Source organism: Zalophus californianus, chromosome 4 (genome assembly GCF_009762305.2).
Source record: "Zalophus californianus isolate mZalCal1 chromosome 4, mZalCal1.pri.v2, whole genome shotgun sequence".
In the NCBI taxonomy this organism is placed as follows: Eukaryota; Metazoa; Chordata; class Mammalia; order Carnivora; family Otariidae; genus Zalophus; species Zalophus californianus.
Window position 1 is genome coordinate 156,880,159 of NC_045598.1, and position 20,220 is coordinate 156,900,378.

At 46.3% G+C, this 20,220-nt stretch overlaps 1 protein-coding gene across 6 annotated transcripts in view; it reads right to left on the bottom strand.

Annotated features, from left to right (window-relative positions):
- Window positions 1–14,829: 14,829 nt before the first annotated feature.
- AZIN1 (antizyme inhibitor 1) overlaps window positions 14,830–20,220 on the bottom strand; it is a 30,905-nt gene continuing 25,514 nt past the window's right edge. For 4 of the 6 annotated variants that reach the window (XM_027605749.2, XM_027605765.2, XM_027605776.2 and 1 more), the window contains 3 exons: window positions 17,899–18,014; window positions 17,399–17,613; window positions 14,830–17,158 (listed from right to left, as the gene is read on the bottom strand). In XM_027605749.2, coding sequence (XP_027461550.1) covers window positions 17,047–17,158; window positions 17,399–17,613; window positions 17,899–18,014 — 443 coding nt within the window. In that variant the 3' untranslated portion in view covers window positions 14,830–17,046. The remainder of the gene's footprint in view (window positions 17,159–17,398; window positions 17,614–17,898; window positions 18,015–20,220) is intronic. The other 2 variants (XM_027605795.2, XM_027605786.2) reach the window with 1 other exon arrangement.

The following is a 20,220-nucleotide window of genomic DNA, read 5'->3' on the forward strand; positions in this document are numbered from 1 at the left end:
CCGTCCCCACCCACCTCCGCCCTCCCGCGGCTGCCAGACCGGGGCCGGCCCCCCTCCGCCTCCCCCCGGAGGCAGCGCTTTCTCCGCCCCTGGCAGCAGGCTCCGCTTCGGAAACTGTTGACTCAGAGGGTGGCCGGGCGGCCAGCGTCTGATGTCAGCCTGGAGCTGGGCCAAGGGGAGAGGGGGCGGGAGCGCTGGGGGGAGGAAGGCGCAGGGCGCGGGGCAGAGCCCGGGGGCCGCCGGGCCGCGGCAGGGGGCTGTGCGGCGCGCTCGGCGGCTGCGGCGGCCTGGGCGCCCGTGAGTCACAGTGCGTCACCGGAGCAGATGCCCGGGGCGGCCGGAGGCTCCCGGGCTCCCGCTGACTCATCAGAAAGCCCGCCGCGTGGCCCTGGGGGGCGGGGCGGCGCGGTCGGCGGGGCGGGGGGCTGGCGGGGGTTGGGGGGAGGGGAGAGGCCCGGGCGCGCGGAGCCGGAAAACCCCAAGAAGGCGGCCGCGGAGGGGGCGCTGGAGCCGGCTGGCAGTTGCCGGGGTCATCTGAAGCGCGGGGCCGGTGGCAGGCGACAGAGAGGGGACCAGCCCTCGCCCCCCGGCAGCCGGCAGCCGGCGCGCCGCGTCTGGGGCCTACCCGCCCCCCTTCCGCGGTCTTGCTGTGCCTCACGGGGCCCCCGCCGGCGTATGGGGGGGGTGAGGGCCGCGGGAGGCTCCCCCACCCCGTGTCGCACACGCCCACACACTCAACTATCGGGAGAGACACCAGCACTGGCCTCGGTGGCGCCCGAGGTCGCGGCGCTCTTCCCCCTCCCTTTAAGACTTTCGGTGTGTCTGGGAAGAGACCGCACCAGCTTCCAGGGCCTGGACGCCTGCATTCCCGGTCTCCCTCTTTGTACCCCGCCCCTCTCCAGGGGCACCTACCCTGGTGCTGTAGCCACCACGTGCTGGGTCAAGGCCTGGCCCCGGCGCTTTCCTGTCCCTGCTGGCTAACCACAAGGCCCTGTGCTCTCAGGAAATGGAACAGAGGGACCAGAGAGCCTCAGGAAAGCGCATGAGCAGAGAGAATTTCTTTGGGTGACTGTCCACCCTGTCCTGGAACTGGGACAAATTCTGTAGCATTCAAGAAAGACTTCTATGCAAGGGGCTCCCCATCCCCAATGACAGGTGGGGGAGGAAGAGGCACAGAGGAGTCTATTGGTCCTCACCCTGCAGGTACAAGCTGGCCAGGGAAGCAACTGTGGGCACACCTTGAGCAGAACTGGGGGGACAGGGGTAACAAGGCTTCCTAGTGGAGCTGGCATTAAGGTAGGGACCTTGAAGAGGAATGACTTCAACAGATGGGGAAAGGACATTCCAGACAGAAACAAATGCCTGGAACCAAAACCTAGAGGCGGGAAAGAGTGGGGTGAGTTCTGGGAACGGCAAGCAATCTAGTTGGACCGGAAGAGCATCACAAGAGGCTCACAAGAGCATCAGCAGCTTGGCCTAGCAGATAGATGTGGAGCTCAGAAGCAGGCACAGTGGCCCAGAGGGACCTGGAGCCACAGGGTTCCGCCCTGTGCCCCCAGGGCACTGCGTCATGCCAGTTCCCAGACAGATGGATTCCTTCCAAGAATTCCGTAGTCCTGCTCAGTCACAGCTGCTGGAGCCTCCCTGCCTTGGATGGCTTTTATTAGTTGGTGTCTAATGCAAATCCTCTTTTGTTCCGATTTCAAACACTTTCCTCGTCTGTCCTTTGATCATTAGGTATTTGTACTGATCTCCCTCAGGGTTTCTCAACCCCAGCAGCACGGTAGAATTACCTGGGGGTGCTTTAGAAAACAAAAATGTTGATGCATGGGCCCCCTCCCTGAAATTTGACTTCATGGGTCTGGGGTGGACCCAGGCTTTAGCATTCTTTCACCGGGCGGCCAGGGATGAGAAGCACTGATGCAGATGTCACCACTGAGTGCGTCCAGGTCAGGCCCACACTCAGAGTGGGGCCTCCTGGCCTTCAGACTTCCCAACTCCAAAAACCCTGAGAACGGCTTTGGCAGATCTCCAGGAGCAGTTGGACTCCCTGAGGCTGGAGCTGAAATGTGTTTCCCAGGCATCCACTCTGTAGCAGAGGCCAAAGTTTCCAACAGGAAGGGAGGGTGAGGCTTCTGTTTGTTTCCAAAGAGCCAACTGGCCTTCCAAGCCGGTGATGGCCACCCTGAGCCCCACCGGCAGGAGAACAGGAGTCAGCGGGAACTGCAGGCGTTTCCTATCGACTCCACACGCCTGGTAGGGGGCCTCAGTGGAGGTGGCACCATCTCCTGCAACGCTGGCCCTCAGAAGTGGAGGAGGGCCCAGCTATGCACAGACTGGGGACCTGGCCTACAGGTCCTCTCTTACCGGCAAAATGGAGGTGAAGATTCCTGCCCCTGTGAGGGTTTTCAGATAAGTCACCTCAGCGCGGGGACAGTTTTCAGTAAACATTCTCTTCCTCCTGTTTTGCTAGTAACTCCTTTCACAAATTTAGGGAAAATCTCCAAATATGGGCTTCACAACTCCCTGTCTGTCCACCCCCACCTCCCTAACCCACGGCTTTGGGGAAGACCTTGAAGCCATATCTGAGGCCCTGTGTGAGGAAGGTCAGGCTGACGAACCTGGCAGTGGCCTCCCTGCTGCAAGGGAAATGATGTGGATTAACAAAAGGGTAACCAGCCAACCTTCCCTGGGACTGACTGAGCAGCAGAAATATAGCCTTGAGCCTGGGGAGGATTTAGAACTATAGGAAGAATTTCCTGACAAATGACAATGTTGCCTTAAAGGACTCATGAGAGTCTGTGAAAGTTGGAGATTCGTCCTGAGCACCTGACCCTGTCACCACCAAGCAGCGCTGTTCCCATTTGACAGGTGAGAAAACTGAGGCTGAGAGACATTCAATAACTTGGTGAAGCAGCCACCTCAAGAGGCAGGGAGGGGGCTGGAATCCGAAAGACAAGCAGTTAAAAGTAGTGGGGCAATCCCTCCTGCCTTTTGACTGTAACATCCCAGGATTTCGTGGGGTTTTTTTATTTTAAGCCTTGCGACCAGAGCCCTAGAGAAGCCACACTTAATCCTAGGATTTGGGCATTAAATCCAAGGGGAAAGTGTCCTTGAAATGCTGCGCACTCTTCTTCCTTTAAATCCCCATCATGTTCGAGGAAACTATGAAGGTAACCAGTGTTTACTGGAAGGTCTTTTCCGGCCAAAATTAGGGCAAGCTAGAGACTGCCCAAGGTCTCGAGAAATACAGCAGAGGGCGAGGCGCCACGAGACGGCCCTTTCTTGGATTTAGGCATGGACAATTCTCTTTTGGGATTCTCCCGGCACCTCTCTTGTAGCGTCACGAGATTCCCGGTGTGGAAGCTACGTTTTACGGATTAGGAAACTTGAGGCTGGACAGCAGTATCTCTGGGAAACAACTGTGTCTGGATCGGACTCCCTAAGTTCCCTACCCTCGTCGCGTCGCAGAGGCACGCCCGACCACCTACTGCGGACGGGAGCCCTAACCCGGCCGCACTCCCAGGCCAGGCCCTCCCGGCTGCAGGGTAGCCCGGGCCGCGGCGGGGCGAACAGGCGGCACCGTCTCGGTGCGCGCGCACACGCCCGAGCCAGAGCCCGGGGGGGCGGGGGTAGGGGAGCCGGAGCGCCTGGGAGGAGCCCATTTCCCTTCCCCCCCTCCCCTGGGAACCCGCCGCCGGGAGAGGGGGCGGCCGCTGCCCTCCCCACCCCGCCCGGCAGCCAGGTGCCCAGAAACCCGGCCTCCCCCTCCCGCCCACGCGCCTGTTCCCGGCGCTGCCCGCGTCTCGCCGGTCACGTCTCCCTATTCGGCTCCAAAGTGCGAGTCAGCCGCTGCCCGGCCGACCCCGCCGAGAGGCGGGGGCCGGGGGAGGGCGGGGCGGGGGCGGGAGGGGGAAGGGGGAGGGGAGGCGGCCCGGCCGGGCGGGGCCGTGCGCTTGGCCCACCCCCACCCCCCATCCCGCGCGGCGCGGGGCGCGACTGCAGGGGCCGAACCCCGCCCGCCGCGCCCCAGTCGGCCCCGGCCCACAGGGCGAGGCGCGGGCGAGGCCGCGGCGGGCGGGGGGCGGGGCGGGGGAGGCCCCGCCGGGGAAGCCGCGAGGCCGCGCTTCTCGAGCGGCGCGCGGGCCGGTGTTGCTGGGGAGAAAAGCGCCGCCGCGGCCCCGCCCCGAGCCCCGCGGGCGCTGCGCCCTCTCCTGGTGCGGCCTCGTAACTGCATGCGGACCCCACCTGCACCTACGGCGACGAGTAGCCTCGGGAGGCAGAGGGCTGCTCGGGTCTGGGCAGTAGAAACTACTGGTAACTTAAAGTCCATCATTCTTTTTCAAAGAAAAAAAAAAATTCAAAACTGAGTCCTGGACATTGCAGGCAAATGTGGAAATGTGGAGGAAAAGAAATAACTCATAGTGCCTGTGTCCAGAAACGAACACTGTTAAGAGTTTTAGCGTCTACCCTTTCAGTGCTTCATATCGGCAAATCTCTGTGTGTGCATTCTTTATGGAATAAAAAATACAGGGCGCCTGGGTGGCTCAGATGGTTAAGCGTCTGCCTTTTGCTCAGGTCATGATCCCAGGGTCCTGGGATGAGCCCGAGCCCCGCATCCTGCATCCTGCATCCTGCATCTGGCTCCCTGCTCAGCGGGGAGTCTGCTTCTCCCTCTCCCTCTACTGCTCCCCCTGCTTATGCTCTCTCTCTCTCTGTCAAATAAATAAAATCTTTTAAATTTTTTTTTTTAAAAAATAGGGGCGCCTGGGTGGCTCAGATGGTTAAGTGTCTGCTTTCGGCTCAGGTTATGATGCCAGGGTCCTGGGATCGAGGCCCGCATCCGGCTCCTTGCTCCGCAGGAAGCCGGCTTCTCCCTCTCCCACTCCCCCTGCTTGTGTTCCCTCTTTCGCTGTGTCTCTGTCAAATAAATAAAATCTTTTAAAAAAATATTTTTTAAATAAAAAAATACAATATTGTCAGCTTCGTGAACACAGAGGCCTTATTTTATTCACTGCTGTGTCTAGAACACTGGCAGTATTCTAGATGCTCAGAAACCCTCTGTTTCTGTCTACATGGGATCATGCTTTACACACTGTCAGGATCATCACTGTTCTCACTTAATTTTCTTTTATGATCCACTGACTCCATAGATGTATCTAAGAGATTGATGATAAAGGGTCCACTAGCCCCCTTAGCTAGAATCTGAAGGCAGATGTGTTTGGGATTCAGAATTATTCACCGTACACATACAAGGTACGCCCCACACTCAGAGTCTGGACAACACCCTGCAATGAAACACACCAGATTCCTGCAGCAAAGTGTGTGGCTCTTCACACCAAGTAGGACAAACAAACACTGTAAACAGCTGCAGGTCAGCGTAGTCAACTTTTGAGGCCGAAGGAGTTTTCACCAAACTAAACTCAAAACTTTGGGTTTCCAGAGCATTTTGAAGTTTGAATTTGTAGAGACTGTGGACTTGCATTAACCTCTGGTAACACCCGAGGGTATGATGACATGAGTCTCTGCTATGAGCTTGTGCTTTTCCATTTGCTTGTCTCTTGCACACTTGGTGTGCACAGTAACTCCGGGTAATTGAAGTGCCAACTGATTAGATGTGATTGAATGTGGAGTGTGGGGTGTGAAGGGGTGGGATTTGGTTGGGTTAGACTTTCGGATGTGGTCACGCCTCCTTCCCTACTCCCAGCTGCCACCTTCAAACCAATAGACATTAGCACTTGGTGGTTGCATCTTCTTCCAGGATCCAGCTTGACCCCGTGGACTCCACCGGGGGAGTCTGAAAGAGAGGAGCCAAACTCCCCAGAAACGCCCCCACCCCCAGAGCACTACCATGACAAAAAGGACACTACCATAACTTCTCAAGAAGGGTATGGGAGCCAAGACTTTCATATGTGTAGCCTTTGTGCTGGGTCTCTCTCCGAGCTCCAGACTGAATATCCAACCTCCTACTGACATCCCCACTTGATTCCCACCCCAAATTTACCTCAAATGCAACATGTCCAGGACCACACTCACACACCTCCCCTCAAAACCTGGTTCCTCTTCTGTTGTGACCCATGTCAGGCATCAAACCCATCATGCCCCCAGTTACACAAGCTATACCTACATCTTCCCCATTTCTCCTAGGATAAAAAATGGAAATCCATGAAGAGGCCTGCAGAGCTCTGCCTGGTCTGGCTCTGCCCTGCATGGTGCTTGCATCGTGAGCCGCCATGTTCCAGGGCACGCTGGCCTTCTTCCTTCATCTTAGGCCCTTTAGCACCCTGTGCTTCTCCTCCACAGCTGTCACTCTCGTGTTGTGTGTGTGTGTGTGTGTGTGTGTTTTTAAGAATTTATTTGAGAGAGAGATTGAGAGAATGAGTGGGAGAAGGAGCAGAGGGAGAAGCCAACTCCCTGAGGAGCAGGGAGCCCGATGCGGGGCTCAAACCCAGGACCCTGGGACCATGACCTGAGCCGAAGGCAGACGCTTAATGGACTGAGCCACCAGGCGCCAGAAAGACTCTCGTAGTCTTAGCTGTATCTGCTGACCCGACCCACGCCTGTCCCCTCAGGGGACTGTCATGTCTGGGCTGCCTATAACGGTGTTGCCAGCCCCTGGCCCAGGGCCTGCAGTAGGTGCTTCATCAACGTGCAAGTGAACGAATGTCGGCTCCCTTTGGCTCACCCATCTCAGGACAAGCCCAGGAAGAGAACCAGAAGCAGAGGAAGGAGGGGATGTTTGTGAGTTCCAACAAAGAGCATCTGTTCTGTGCCAGGCTCTGGGGATAGAAAAAAGATGCAGCCCTGTCCTCAGGAGCTACTGAAACAAGGCATCCCGAGCAACCAATTCAGTGACTGCCTTCAAGATCTTCGTGTTTAAATCACAAAAACAAACCCAAGCATCTAGCAAAACTGCAGCCACACAGGGACCTTTCCCCCACAGATAAAAGGTCCCTTCTTTGAGCCGGAACCGAGCAGCAAAAATCCCTTCTCCCCACCAACCAGGCCTAATTGCTCCCGGCTGTGTGAGTGCCTCAACCACCTGACCCTTCAAAGCCCCATCCTCATCCCTCTCAGATCCACAGGCTCTGAAGGCTTGCCTGGTGTGGGAGTTCCTCAGGTGCATCCAGCTAAGTAAACTTGGCTTTGTGTGGCCATAGGCATGTCCTTGGTGAGCCTGACATTCCAGCTTGAAGAAGTTCAAACCCCACCTGGAAAAAGTCACCCTCAAAGTGTAACCACCACACATCCCTTGAATATTCTGTTCTTTTAGCCTTTCCTTAAATTGTCTCACGCCCGGGAACAGCGGTTCACATTGCGCTCAGGGCTCCAGAAGTTGTCGCGGCCCCTGGAAACCTGTAGTTTGTGTGGGACTTGTTACTCCTAGGAGTGGGTGTATGGGAGAGCGCGGGGCAAGTGAGGCAGGGATCCCCTCTTCCTCCTAGCTCCTCCCCACTTCAAAACCACTGTAGCAATGCAAAGGACAGGGAGGTGGGGGCGCTTGTGAGGTTCAGAAACATGACAGAACCTAAGAATTTAATACTAAGTGAAATCAGCTAGGGCACCCGGAAACCGTTTGCGGTAACTTCCAAGGCTCTAAGCATAAAGGTAATCCACGGGCGCCACCTAGTGGGGATACCTGTCACTGCCGCCCACCCCCGGAACTCTTTTGAAGCAGCCGCGCACAGCGTGAGATACCTGAGTTTTTCCGCACGAAGAGCGGGGCCGCCTGTGCCCTGGTCAGAGAGAATTTCTGAGCTTAATTACCCCTGGGGCGGTGCTCCGCGCAGTAAAAAGGAAGCCAAGAAAGTCTCACTCATAACCTACAGATGCTTTGAATTTTGTGAAATTTTTTTTAAGATTTTATTTATTTGAGAGAGAGAGCGCGCGCATGAGAGGGGGGAGGGTCAGAGGGAGAAGCAGACTCCCTGCTGAGCAGGGAGCCCGATGCGGGACTCGATCCCGGGACTCCAGGATCATGACCTGAGCCGAAGGCAGTCGCTTAACCAAGTGAGCCACCCAGGCGCCCCAAATTTTGTGAAATTTTTTAAAGACGTGTTTCCCTTTAACCTGGCCGCTAGGAGCCTCAGCGCTAAAATGGGGGTCAATCTTTAACAGGACATTATAATGATCACTTTTGTACTAACCTCACCTACGTTTTATCTAATTTTTAAAGCCCCCCCAATTTATTGCCATTTTCCTTATCTAGTTTCTATCTTATAGGAAATATATTTTTCCAAATTTTTGGAAAAAGTGGAGTCATCAGTTACTTCACACAGGATCTCCATTAGCTTCCTAAACATCTTACCCAGGAGTCATCAGGAGTGAAAGGGTTCAGAGCCCCAGGATGCAGCAAGCTAAAATCCAGTGAGCAGGAACCTGCGAGACGATAAAGGCTATCACGTATTGAACGTTTCCTATATACTGGACACTTTTCTAAGCACTAAATGTAAAATTCATTGCATTCTTACAATCCAATTTCTGTAGGTGAGCAAATAAAGCTCAGAGGCTTGGGGCAATTTTCTATACAGCAATAAATAACTAATATGCACTTTTTATGGAAGAGGTGACTGAGGCTCAGAGAGGTTAGGTGATTCATCCAAGGTCACACAGCTTGGATGTGTGGAGTTAGGATGGAAGTAGGATGTCCCAAGTCCATGTTGGTTTTTTTTAAGATTTTATTTATTTATTTGAGAGAGAGAGAATGAGAGATAGAGAGCACAAGAGGGAAGAGGGTCAGAGGGAGAAGCAGACTCCCTGCTGAGCAGGGAGCCCGATGTGGGACTCGATCCCGGGACTCCAGGATCATGACCTGAGCCGAAGGCAGTCGCTTAACCAACTGAGCCACCCAGGCGCCACAAGTCCATGTTCTTAATCACTAGGCGCTACTGAGGCTTCATGAGCTCTGAGTCAGGCATCAGCCAAAGCCAGAGTGGGAAAAGCATGGCTCCAAGTTTCAGGGTCACAGGATGGAAGAGGAATTTGCCAGCAGAGAGAGCTGGGTGGGGGGAGGGGGGTTGCTGGGTGACACAATCACCTGCAGTTGCTTGCTAGGTGTTTGGGGTTGTGTGGACATGACACAGTTGTTTACTTCTGCCCAGCGCAGCATCCTGGATGAGCGATATGAGGCTCAGACCACTAAGTATGCCAGATCTAAAGATCAAGTGGGAGCTGGTTTGTCTCTCAGACATTATCTAGAAGTCAGTTGAAAGTCTAGTTGGCTCCCTGGAATGGAAGTGCCATTTGGGCAGGGATTTAGGGCTATTTTGTTTATTGTCCTACTGTTAAAATAGTGCCGGGCCTCTAAATATCAAAAGATACTTGGAGAATGAGTGAACAATCAAATGAATAAATGATAAAGTTTAACCCTCCCTCAAGCATTGCCGTGAAAGAATCAAGCTACGTGAAAGGTGCTGAGAGATCTCACGGGAGGGGTAGCAAGATCGTGCCTAAGGCCAACCGAGGCCTGCCTAGAAAGCACAGATCCCAAACAGAACTGCGAAGGGAGATTGTAAAGTAGATTAATCATTCAATCAGAACGGTTTCAGAAGCTCACTTTGCAGCCGCAAGGATGGTGGCCTGAGAGGGGTTCCTGGTAGCAAAGAGACCAGCTAGAAACTATTGAAATAGTCCAGTTAAGAGACAGGAAGTCAAGGCGCCTGGGTGGCTCAGTCGGTTATGCATCTGCCTTTAGCTTGCATCACGATCCCAAGGTCCGAGTCTCGAATCGGGCTCCCTGCTCTGTGGGGAACCTGCTTCTCCCTCTGCCTCTGCCCCCCTCCCTCTCTGTCTCTCATGAATAAAGAAAATCTTTTAAAACGAGACAGACAGGAAGTCAAACTGACAAGTCTTTTTTTTTTTTTTTTAGAGGGGCAGGGAGGGGCAGAGGAAGAGGGAGATAGAGAATCCTAAGCAGGCTCCACACCCAGTGCAGAGCCGGACCTGGGGAGACATCATGACCTGAGCCGAAATCGAGTCGGTCGCTCAACCAACTAAGCCACCCAGGTACCCCCAAACTGGCAAGTCTCTAGAACTAGGCATGATCTGTAGTGTGCCCTTTGCCCTCACATGGGTGTCTGGGTAGGTTTGATGCTGTGTATACTCTGGGTCATGCAATGTGGGTCAGCAGGCTAAAGCTGGGAATGGTGAGTGAGGTACAAGGAAATGGGTGAGGGCCTTCTGAGCTGCTGGTCTGGGAACAGTTATGCGGAGAGGAAGGTTTAACACGCTGAGAACAAAAAGGGGCCACTCTTAAGGAACTAGTTCTTAGACATGCTTTCATGCCCTCAGTTGCCCTCTGGGCTACGCCATGGAGGTCTGAACCCCGGGCTTCACTCTCCCCTAGAGAACCATTTGGAGAGTTGCAAAGTAGCCACACACCTTTGGTACAATTTGAATCTACCATTTCCAGGCTCCTGAATCACTGTGCCAGTGTCCCCAAGGACTCACCTGAGGGGTGGACTGACTTCAGACTGTCTCCCTGGATTTTCTTCTCCAAGTCATAGCCCACCTGTAATACTTGAAGGCAGTTCCCTGCTCTAGGTGAGAAAAAAATGATTGGAAGTGGCAGAAGTAAAATGCTGGGCACTCGTGTTAATGAAGTTATGCTTTTCCAAGGGAGGAGAAAGGGGGTTGGAATGTTGGAATGAAAACAGAGGTGTCTAGAAGGCAGTGTTACCGAATATTAAATGCAGTTATGGAGAGTTTTCAGGTTGAGTTTTAAAAACGATCTTCTTTATACTTTTCTGTATTACTGCAATTTTTATAACAAAATAATTTCATAATAGGAAAAAAACAAGATTTCTCTATAGGAAAAAAGGAAGATAAAGATAAAAGAAGGAAAACTGGAACATTTAATAAGCAAAGAAAGGGAGGGTGCAGAAGAAAGGAGCAGCCACTGAGAGGGAAGGAGTGGACAGGCAGGGACCACCAAGGCAGTCAGGCCAGGGGTCCAAGGTCCAGATATTGCCCCATTCTGAATGGCAGCATACCTGTTGGTTTGCGCTTTGTCCCACCAAATTTCATACTGAAGTCCTAATGCTCAGTACCTCAGAATACGACCTTATTTGGAAATAGGGTCATTGCAGATGTAATTAAAACTAACATAAGGTCATTAGGGTGGAGCCTAATCCACTATAACTGGTGTCCTTATCAAAGGGGAAATTTGGGCACAGACATATATACAGGGAGAACACCATGTGTACGTGAGAATGGCCATCTACAAGGCAAGGAGAGAAGGAAAAGACCCTTCCCTCACGGCCCTCACAAGTCACTAACCCTTAGAATGCCTTGATCTTGGAATTCTAGCCTCTAGAACTGAGACCATAAACTGTTGTTGAAGCCCCCCAGTTTGTGGTACTGTTACCGCAGACCTAGCAACGAATACACATCTTGGCAGAAACTATGGTTCTGACCTTAGACATTAAATAAAGTATAGCCCTAAAAATCAATCAACCAAACCAAACCGACACAGTATAGCCTTTTTAAGGACTGGGCACTGGGATCCTCCTCCAAGGTCTTCTGCAGGGCTGAGCACTTCCAGCCAACATTCTGCATGTGGCTGTGTCCAAGAAACCCAAGCTAAGACAATGACACAGGTTTAGCAAGTGTTGTGCTGGAATCCCTGCTCTGACCTGCTCTAGCCGTAAAATCTTGGGCAAATTCCTTAACCTATCTGGTTGTTTATTTGTTCAAACGCAAAACAAGGAAATTAGAGGAGAAAAATCTCTAGGACACTTACAGCTTCTCATTTGTGTGTCACACAGCAGTGCCGTGTGTGGAGATGTTAGTCCTTGACTGCATGGCTTAAGGCTGGGCTTTATTTCCAATGTCTGTGTCCTGTTTAATTTGCTCAACTGCCACCAAATTGCTGTCATTGGAAAGTGGGGTTGCTGATGGTGAAGGCTTGATATGAAATCCTTTATTGGTACTTTTTTCAATTCTACTCCCTCCTGACAGAGTGATGTAAGCTCTACAACGTTTTGAGACCGCTTTGTTCCAAGGTGATTGGTTTTATTAGGGACGACTGGTAACATGAACTTCATGGTACTTAGTATTTTTGTCTTCTAGAAACATTAGTGAAAGCAGAATCCAACACCCAGGTGAATCAAGCTTAGGATTATACAAAAATGCACATTCCTCAAATACCTACCAGCCACCTCAGTTCACCAAGTGTTAGGAGTCACACCCATCCACAACTGGTGTTAGAACTTTCCAATTTCAGATAACCCTTCTTCCATCACTTCACAAGTCTGCAACCCTCTCACTTCCACAAACCTTGGGTCTTTCTCCAAGTGCTATGGTTTGTTCCACTTGTGTATTTAACTAAGTGTAAAACTGTACTGAGGTTTTAATGTTACTATCCATATAATGTTGCACTCACAGTGTTGTGCTCTGAACCTAACATTTTCCAACAACCTGTGGTGCAACTTCAGAGTGTAACCCTTTTTAGGGAAGCAGGTCAAATTATAGCAACACTGACTGTACATAAAAGGGAGGGGACAGAGCATCATCCTACTTGGGAATATTTTCCTCAATGTGAACTTCTCTCATCCAGCTTTACACTCCAATGCCCTCCCCTCTTCGGTCTAACTCTAAACCCAGTTCTTATCCAGGCAACATGAAGGGAACACTCATCCATTTTTAAATGATGCTTTTTGGGGAACCAATAAAGTGCTCCTCTCACCCCAGCAAGTTGTTACATCCTTGTAGAATTAGAAAAGGAGAAAATTCAAACCTGGAAAATACTCTCGCTTCCTTTCTGTCGAGAAGAGTAAGGGAAGTATCTTAAGAGGGTAGGTTTAAGTCATGAAGAATTAATGCTGAGGGACATTCTGAGATAAAAGATACCGCACCCTTAGCTTGGAAATTCGCAGCAGTGAAAAACAGACTTGGAATACGGAGCGGAGAAAACCCCCCAGAAAACAATTTAAGACAGAATAGATGGGAGGAAATCAATGAAATCCAGGGAAAATTCCCAACCTTTAGTCAAGTATCCCTGCTTTTACATACTGCTGCTAAAAACTGAGTGGTGGCAAAGTTTTAGGCACAGGCATACACCAGAGTCTGGCACTATTATTTAGGAAAAGCTTTAATTTACCTGGGCCTAAATTTAATGAGTAATAGCCTACTAGTTTACTCCAAGATTTTCTTTTGCACTCTTGCACAACATGGGGAGGGGGGCAATGCATGATCACTTCATCTGTCAACTGCAGATTCTTAACTTTTCAAACTTTCTGTAATTGATCCAGTGGCAAACTTCTCAAACTAGGCCATCAACTGCACAGGGTTTTGACAGGCATAAGCAGTATTATGGTAGAACCAGGATTTGAAAGACCACTCAACAATGGAATTGCTTTTGAAGCTGAAGTTAGGTCAAAGAATTCAGGAGTTATAACACACACAAAATGAGCATGTTAAATTTCTATTCACTGTCATTTTTAAGAAGTTTGCCCAGTCTCAGTTTCCAACAGATAAAAGTAAATTCTTCAACTGTGTAACACTGGACAGAGTGCCTGGAGCCTGAAGCTGTTTTGTGTTCTCTGTTCTCGGTGAAGATGTGAACTATGATTAAGATCTACAATAGTATGTACAATTTGTAGTAAGCAAAGGAAAAAGAAATTTCCCCAATTAACATTTAAGAGTAGGCACTGCTACTTTTCAGATTAACTTTAACTTGCCCAAATAGATGATCATACATTACCAGAATTTCTTTAAAACTTAAAATGCTGGGGTGCCTGGGTGGCTCAGTCGTTAAGCGTCTGCCTTCGGCTCAGGTCATGATCCCAGGGTCCTGGGATCGAGCCCCGCATCGGGCTCCCCGCTCCGCGGGAAGCCTGCTTCTCCCTCTCCCACTCCCCCTGCTTGGGTTCCCTCTCTCGCTGTGTCTCTCTCTGTCAAATAAATAAATAAAATCTTTAAAAAAAAAAAAAAAAAAAAAAAAAACTTAAAATGCTTTCCTATTTCAATACTTTCTCCTGTCCTGAATTAGCAACAAAGAGCTAGGAGGAAAAAAAAAAAAAAAAATCAAATCCACACCACCCTTACTCAAATCTGATTGCAGTCCCAGCAGAGTAAAAAGGTCCAAAAATCATAACTTGTTATGAAATACAACCACCTTAAAGTTGGTAGCTTATTATTTTAAGTAGGTATAGATTAGCCTCCAGCAGTGGCAGTAAAGACCAGAACCGCTTTTCGTTTCTTATTCCTAGGCTAGGTTTATTCCCATTATGAAAGCCTGAATCTGCAAATACACCATTCTTTTATTCTGCCTTCAGGATGGACAAGACAGGAATTGAAGTATTTGGAGAATTTATTCACAACTTGAATGTGGAAGGCTACTAATTCTTTTCTGATCTTATACTCTGAAGCCAAGTAAGCAAGTATTCTTACTATACTGTTGGTCAAGTTGCTAGTATCTACAGTGAGAAAATACAAAGTCCCCAACAAGGGACAAAAAAGATTTAACAGTGAGTGGCTTCTTAACTACAATATTTGCATTGAATGTTACAGTGCCCACAATTACTTGGAATACCTACCTTAACTTATATAAATCAATTTTATTAACTTATATAAATCAATTTTATTTAAGTCTAAGCTTAAAATTTAAGAGGCTGGCCAATTAATGGGTCTAGAAGACATGGCCCTGGAAACATCTTAGTGCTTACATGTATTGAACTTTATCAAAATCTTTCATATGTAATGCCCAGCATCATTTTATCAGATTTGCTACTTTATAATAAAGATTCTGAAAGAATGCTTGTAAGTTAAAATATATACAAAGTTGATATGCACAATTAACTCTTTCATGATAGAAGCCAAAGTAAAACATAAGGAGGAATAAAAACATTTTATCTTGTGTATTCAGAATCACACACAAATTACCTTTACAGTTCAATTTACTATATAGAAATCATTTGGGTTTTATATTTTCAGTTAAATTCTGAACTGAGATTACAATATCATTAAAAAAAAGGATTGTTACATTAATTCAGTACTTTTTAGCATACCAAATTGAAATACATAAGTTCAAACTTCAGATTTATGGCAAACAGTCTTCAAATACAATACAGACATTTCTTAAAGTTACCATCTCATTCACATGTGAAATTTGCAACTCTGAGCCGTTATACATAGAACTCTCCTATGAATATGGCAAAGTTGACATGCCATGAAGCTCAGAGATGTATGTCAAGCCAAGGACTCAAAGTTGTACCATCTTCTAAAAGGTCTGCCATTTCTGGACCACAAAGCACAACATGTAAAGAAGACTGGGAATAATTCCTCCTCTTTATTACGGTTAAAAAAAAGTTGCATGTAGCTTGGAATTTTGCATAAAACCCCGTATTATACCTTGGTAAAGTCCAAGGGTAATCATAGATGACAATGGACTGGGGTCTTAAATTTAATTATTAGAACCCATGAAATTCAAATGGGCATCAATCAAATCAAAAATATTAAGCACCTACTGGTTTAGATTGAAATTTATTAGAGATTCATGATCAATTTCTTTCCACCTTGAAATCAAGGTGTAAAAACCAGCTATTAAGTGCATTCCAAACTTCTCCTATGTAGCACAGGTAGAATTTTCTGTCCATTGGCACCAAAGTGAAGTCACATTTCCTCTTGGGAGACAGAAATTCCACATCTGAACATAGAGTAAGTTAGGAAAAAATGACCCCTGTTGTTTATTACTACTGTGATTCTGAGATCTAGGATTACTAATATACTAGCAGTGAACAAAGCAAACTCCTGGCAACAACTGTCAGGTTAGTAATGCTAACTCCCTTCCCCCAGTCACAAAATTTTAGTATGAAAAGAATTAAAATTACTAAGCTGAACAAATGGGAAATAACAAGAAACTAAGTGTAACTAAAAACAAACTCCTACTAAAGTCTGAAATCTTTGCAATTAAGAAATTGAGAACAGGTGTGCTTCACCCTACCCCCTTACAACTCTGAATTTAAATAGTATTCCGTGCAAAAGAGCATCAGGTTTCTGGATATAGATGTAGCCCTTCTTTAAGTTTTAGTGCGCTGCAGAGTTTTCTGCGATTTTATTTCCCTCCCCCACCCCAGGTTTATTCAAAGTATTTAATAGAATCTTCCATTTCAGCCGAAAGATTTGTGATTCAAAGATTTACTAAGGTATTCTATGCATTCTATCTATACAGAAACACCTATTATTACAATTGGTTTATGCAGAATTAACATTTTTGGTGTTAAAATTGTTAAACATCATGCTTACTGCACATCAACTCTCCATAAGGAATCTGAACTTCACAATGATTTACCAAACATTTTACTTAAATTACTATTTAAATAACTGAAAAAAATGTACTGAGCCAAACTAAACTTAAATGGCTATAAAGGAAAAAAAAAACAAAACCTTCAAAACAGTCCATATACACATCTATTTCAAAACTACCTTTGCTAGCTAGCCCCCTTTCCCAAAGTTTTAGCCTGAAAAAACAGTAAAATCTACACAAAATTTTATTGCAATCATACAAGGGTTACATTAGGTCAAATACAACAAATACTATGATGCAATTTTACATTTATTAAACTACAGTTCAAAGCACAAATTTACACATTCTAAATACACTAAACGTATCTAATGAAGTCACACTGGTCTTCCACTGACATTTGATATATCTGGGTGAAAGACATTTAACTTTACAAGACTTTTCAACATGAATCCTTAGTATAAAAACTGTGTACTTGTATGTAAACGATTTAATGGGGAACCCAATTAATGGGCTTCCATCTCCACTAAGTCATCCATTTTGTTGCATATTTTATTTTAAATGCTTAAGGGGTAGGACAAACTGGTAAGTTTAAATCTGGATACATTATCTAAATCTCCCAATTACCCCCCAATGAATTATAGATGAAAGCTGATTTTGTCTGGTCCCAAATAGCTATTACTAATAGATTTTGTTTCCAATAGAATTAACAGAGTAAGATTGTTTGAATTTGTTTCACACTGGAATGTAGACCAGACAAGCTTAACCTGCAACTTCAGATCTAAAGAAGCACTGATGCCTGTTTAAGCTTCAGAGGAAAAGCTATCTTCTTGGCTCAGCTGAATGCAAGAAGGCACAAAGAAGAAGTTCTTCATCATTGTGTCTGAAGTAATTCCAGCATCTTGCATCTCATACCTTTCAAAAAACCAAACACAAAACCGTAATTCTAAGTTTAAGCACAAAGACCACACTAACACATAACAAGTAGACAATGAAATCAGATCATAAAGGAACGAGTCTTCCAATAACCCTGAACAGAGGAGCATTTTGCTATTACTTGTAAGTTAGGCATTTGTTACAGAATTAAAATTATTAGCCAACATTTAATGTCACCTCAAATATCCAATCAGCTTTAAAATGAAAACAGTACCTTACCAATCACTAAATGACATCATGTAGTAAATAGCTGGCCTCTGAAAATCATTAAAAGCAGATGGTTCATGGAGAGAATCTGCTCCCATGTTATCAAAGATAAGCCAATCTCCCACATTCAGCTCAGGAAGAAGACAGCTTTCCACAATTTGATCAAGCTCATCACAGGACGGACCCCAAAGGCTGCTTGTAAACAGAGGCTCATCTTCCTTGTATTTCTGTCAGGGAAAAAGAAACTTTTTAAATTAAGTTTTTACTCATGTTCATACAGGTATTGAATCTGAGGGTGGATTTTTCATTAGATCAGATTCAATATGCCTATAAAAGGCAGGCCTAGAAGGGCAATGATGCTTCTTAACTCCATCTAAGGAAGGCAAATCCTCAAAAAAGGGCAATATTCCCCATCCTAAAGTATTCCTCCAAAAATTGGGATGCACCTTAAAAAAAAAAGTCGGTTAATAAACTGCCAAATAAGCAGTTCTATTATTTGTAATACAACTTGCCTTGTGAACCTCTGGAATGGTATTTAAGTCCTCAGACAGTTTACTTGCAAAAGAACCATAAACACCATCATTCATGTAATACATGAAGGCTGGTTCATCACTTCCGGTTTTTTCTACTGAAATAAAGCAGAAAAAATGAGGATGAATTTACACTAAAATGTCTAATACAGTTAAAACTATGTAAGGCATAGCAGACTGAATATTTATAGAATACTCAGTTTTCACATTTCCCCAAATATTTAAATTAACTTGAAAAAACCTAATATATACTATCATACCTTAAAACAGCCTAAAAAACTGAAAACATACTTCACAAAGGAAGATGACCAATGAACACATGAAAAAAGTGCTCTACAGAAGTAACCAGGTAAATACAAATTAAAAGTACAATGAGCTTCCACCACCACACACCTATTGAATGGATAAAATTAAAAAATGACAATACAAAAAAATCAATAGAAGTGGGGGATCAGAACTTGCACATATAAACCACCAGTGGGAGAGTAAAATACCACTTTGAAATCTTTAAAAACATCTACTGTGACCCAGCAATTCTATTCTTAGTCATTTCCCCAATGAAATGAAAAATGTCCACAAGACTTAAACAAGAATGTTATGTTTTATTCATAATAGCCCAGAACTGGAAACAACCAAATATTCATCAGCAAAGATAATGGATAAATTGTCTATTCACAGTGGAATATTAGCAATAAACATGAAACAAAGTAGTTCAATCAGACATTATACTGAGCTTTTTTTTTTTAAGATTATTTTTATTTATTTGAGAGAGACAGAGAGAGAGAGAGAGAGAGAGAGAGAGAGAAACACAAGCAGGGGGAGTGAGAGAGGGAGAAGCAGGCTTCCCACGGAGCAGGGAGCCCGATGCAGGGCTCAATCCCAAGACCCTGGGATCATGACCTGAGCCAAAGGCAGACACTCAACGACTGAGCCACCCAGGCACCCCTATACTGAGCTGTCCTAAAATACATGCTAGATGATTCCATTTATATGAAGTTTGAGGGCAGCCCAAACTACTCAATGGTGCAAAAGCCGTCACAGTAATGACTGTCTGGCAAAGGAACAAACCTGGGAAGAAAAAATTCTGATACGAAATTTACGTTTTTATAGGGATGTCAGTATATGCTTTCACTAATTTATCAAATTATCACTTAAATTTTTATACAGGGAGTAAAATCTTATGTCAAAAACCAACCCTCAACAGATACCTAACTACAGGTTAAGTGGTTTGGTTATTTACGGTGGTGTGAGTTAGCTATTCAGGAAACATATGCATATTCCAGACTTAAGCAAATGTGTGTAGGTATAGGATAATGGGAGCTAGGTTTCTCACTGTTGGGAAGAGTTACAATACGTAAGGAAAAACAGAATGCACCATGTGGTATACTGCATGCGCAGCTTTTGATGATATATAGTTATGTGTACTATGTATATATATGCACACACCCGTTTCCTGGTTCTGTTCAGTGAGAAAGCCTAGATGAAATGATGCGTCAGAAGTAGTGAGCACAACCAATACTCACTCCTTTCTTGGTTTTTAAAATACCACTCTCCTTGGAGAAATAGCCAATTCTAGGACTGAGGCAGGTAAAGAACCAACATCTTGATGTACCATGAAATAAAGAACCACTCAGGGAATGATGGGGGCATGTCAAAAGGACCCCAATTTTGGATAGTAAATAAAAATAATCGATTATATAATCTATCCAGTAAGTATCTAGGAGTCTAAACTATTATAAATAGGGAAAGCTATCCTTAGACTGAATAATGGAGTCAGAAATTCACTGATGTTAAAACTAATGGGGTGAAAGTATGAAAAGAAAAACGTTATTTACAAATTATCTTTCCGCTTTATAATGAAGAAACCCACCTGACACCATCTTAACCAAGTGATCAGAATGGGAAGTTCCTTGTATTATTCTTGCAGCTCTTCAACTTTGAGAGATTTTAAAAACCCTTATTCTTCTAACTTAAGGAAAAAAAAAACTATAGGAATAAAGTCTTCTTAATGTAGAACAGTACTTTCTACGTTTTTTAAAGTGGTATTTGTCAGCAAGACAGATTGTCTAGTGCCTTTTTGTTGGTTTGACTAGAGACAGATTGACTCTGTTGGCCATTGTTCTGTAAAAAAGTATAAAGTAAATCCTCCCAGTGACTCATCTGACTAAGAGGAACAGGACAAGAGACATTACAATAAAACACTGGTTCTTAACAAGATAGGACAATCAATCATCTGGGGGAAGTTTATCTAAGAATAACTAGGGACACCTGGGTGCCTCAGTCGGTTAAGCAACTGACTTCTGA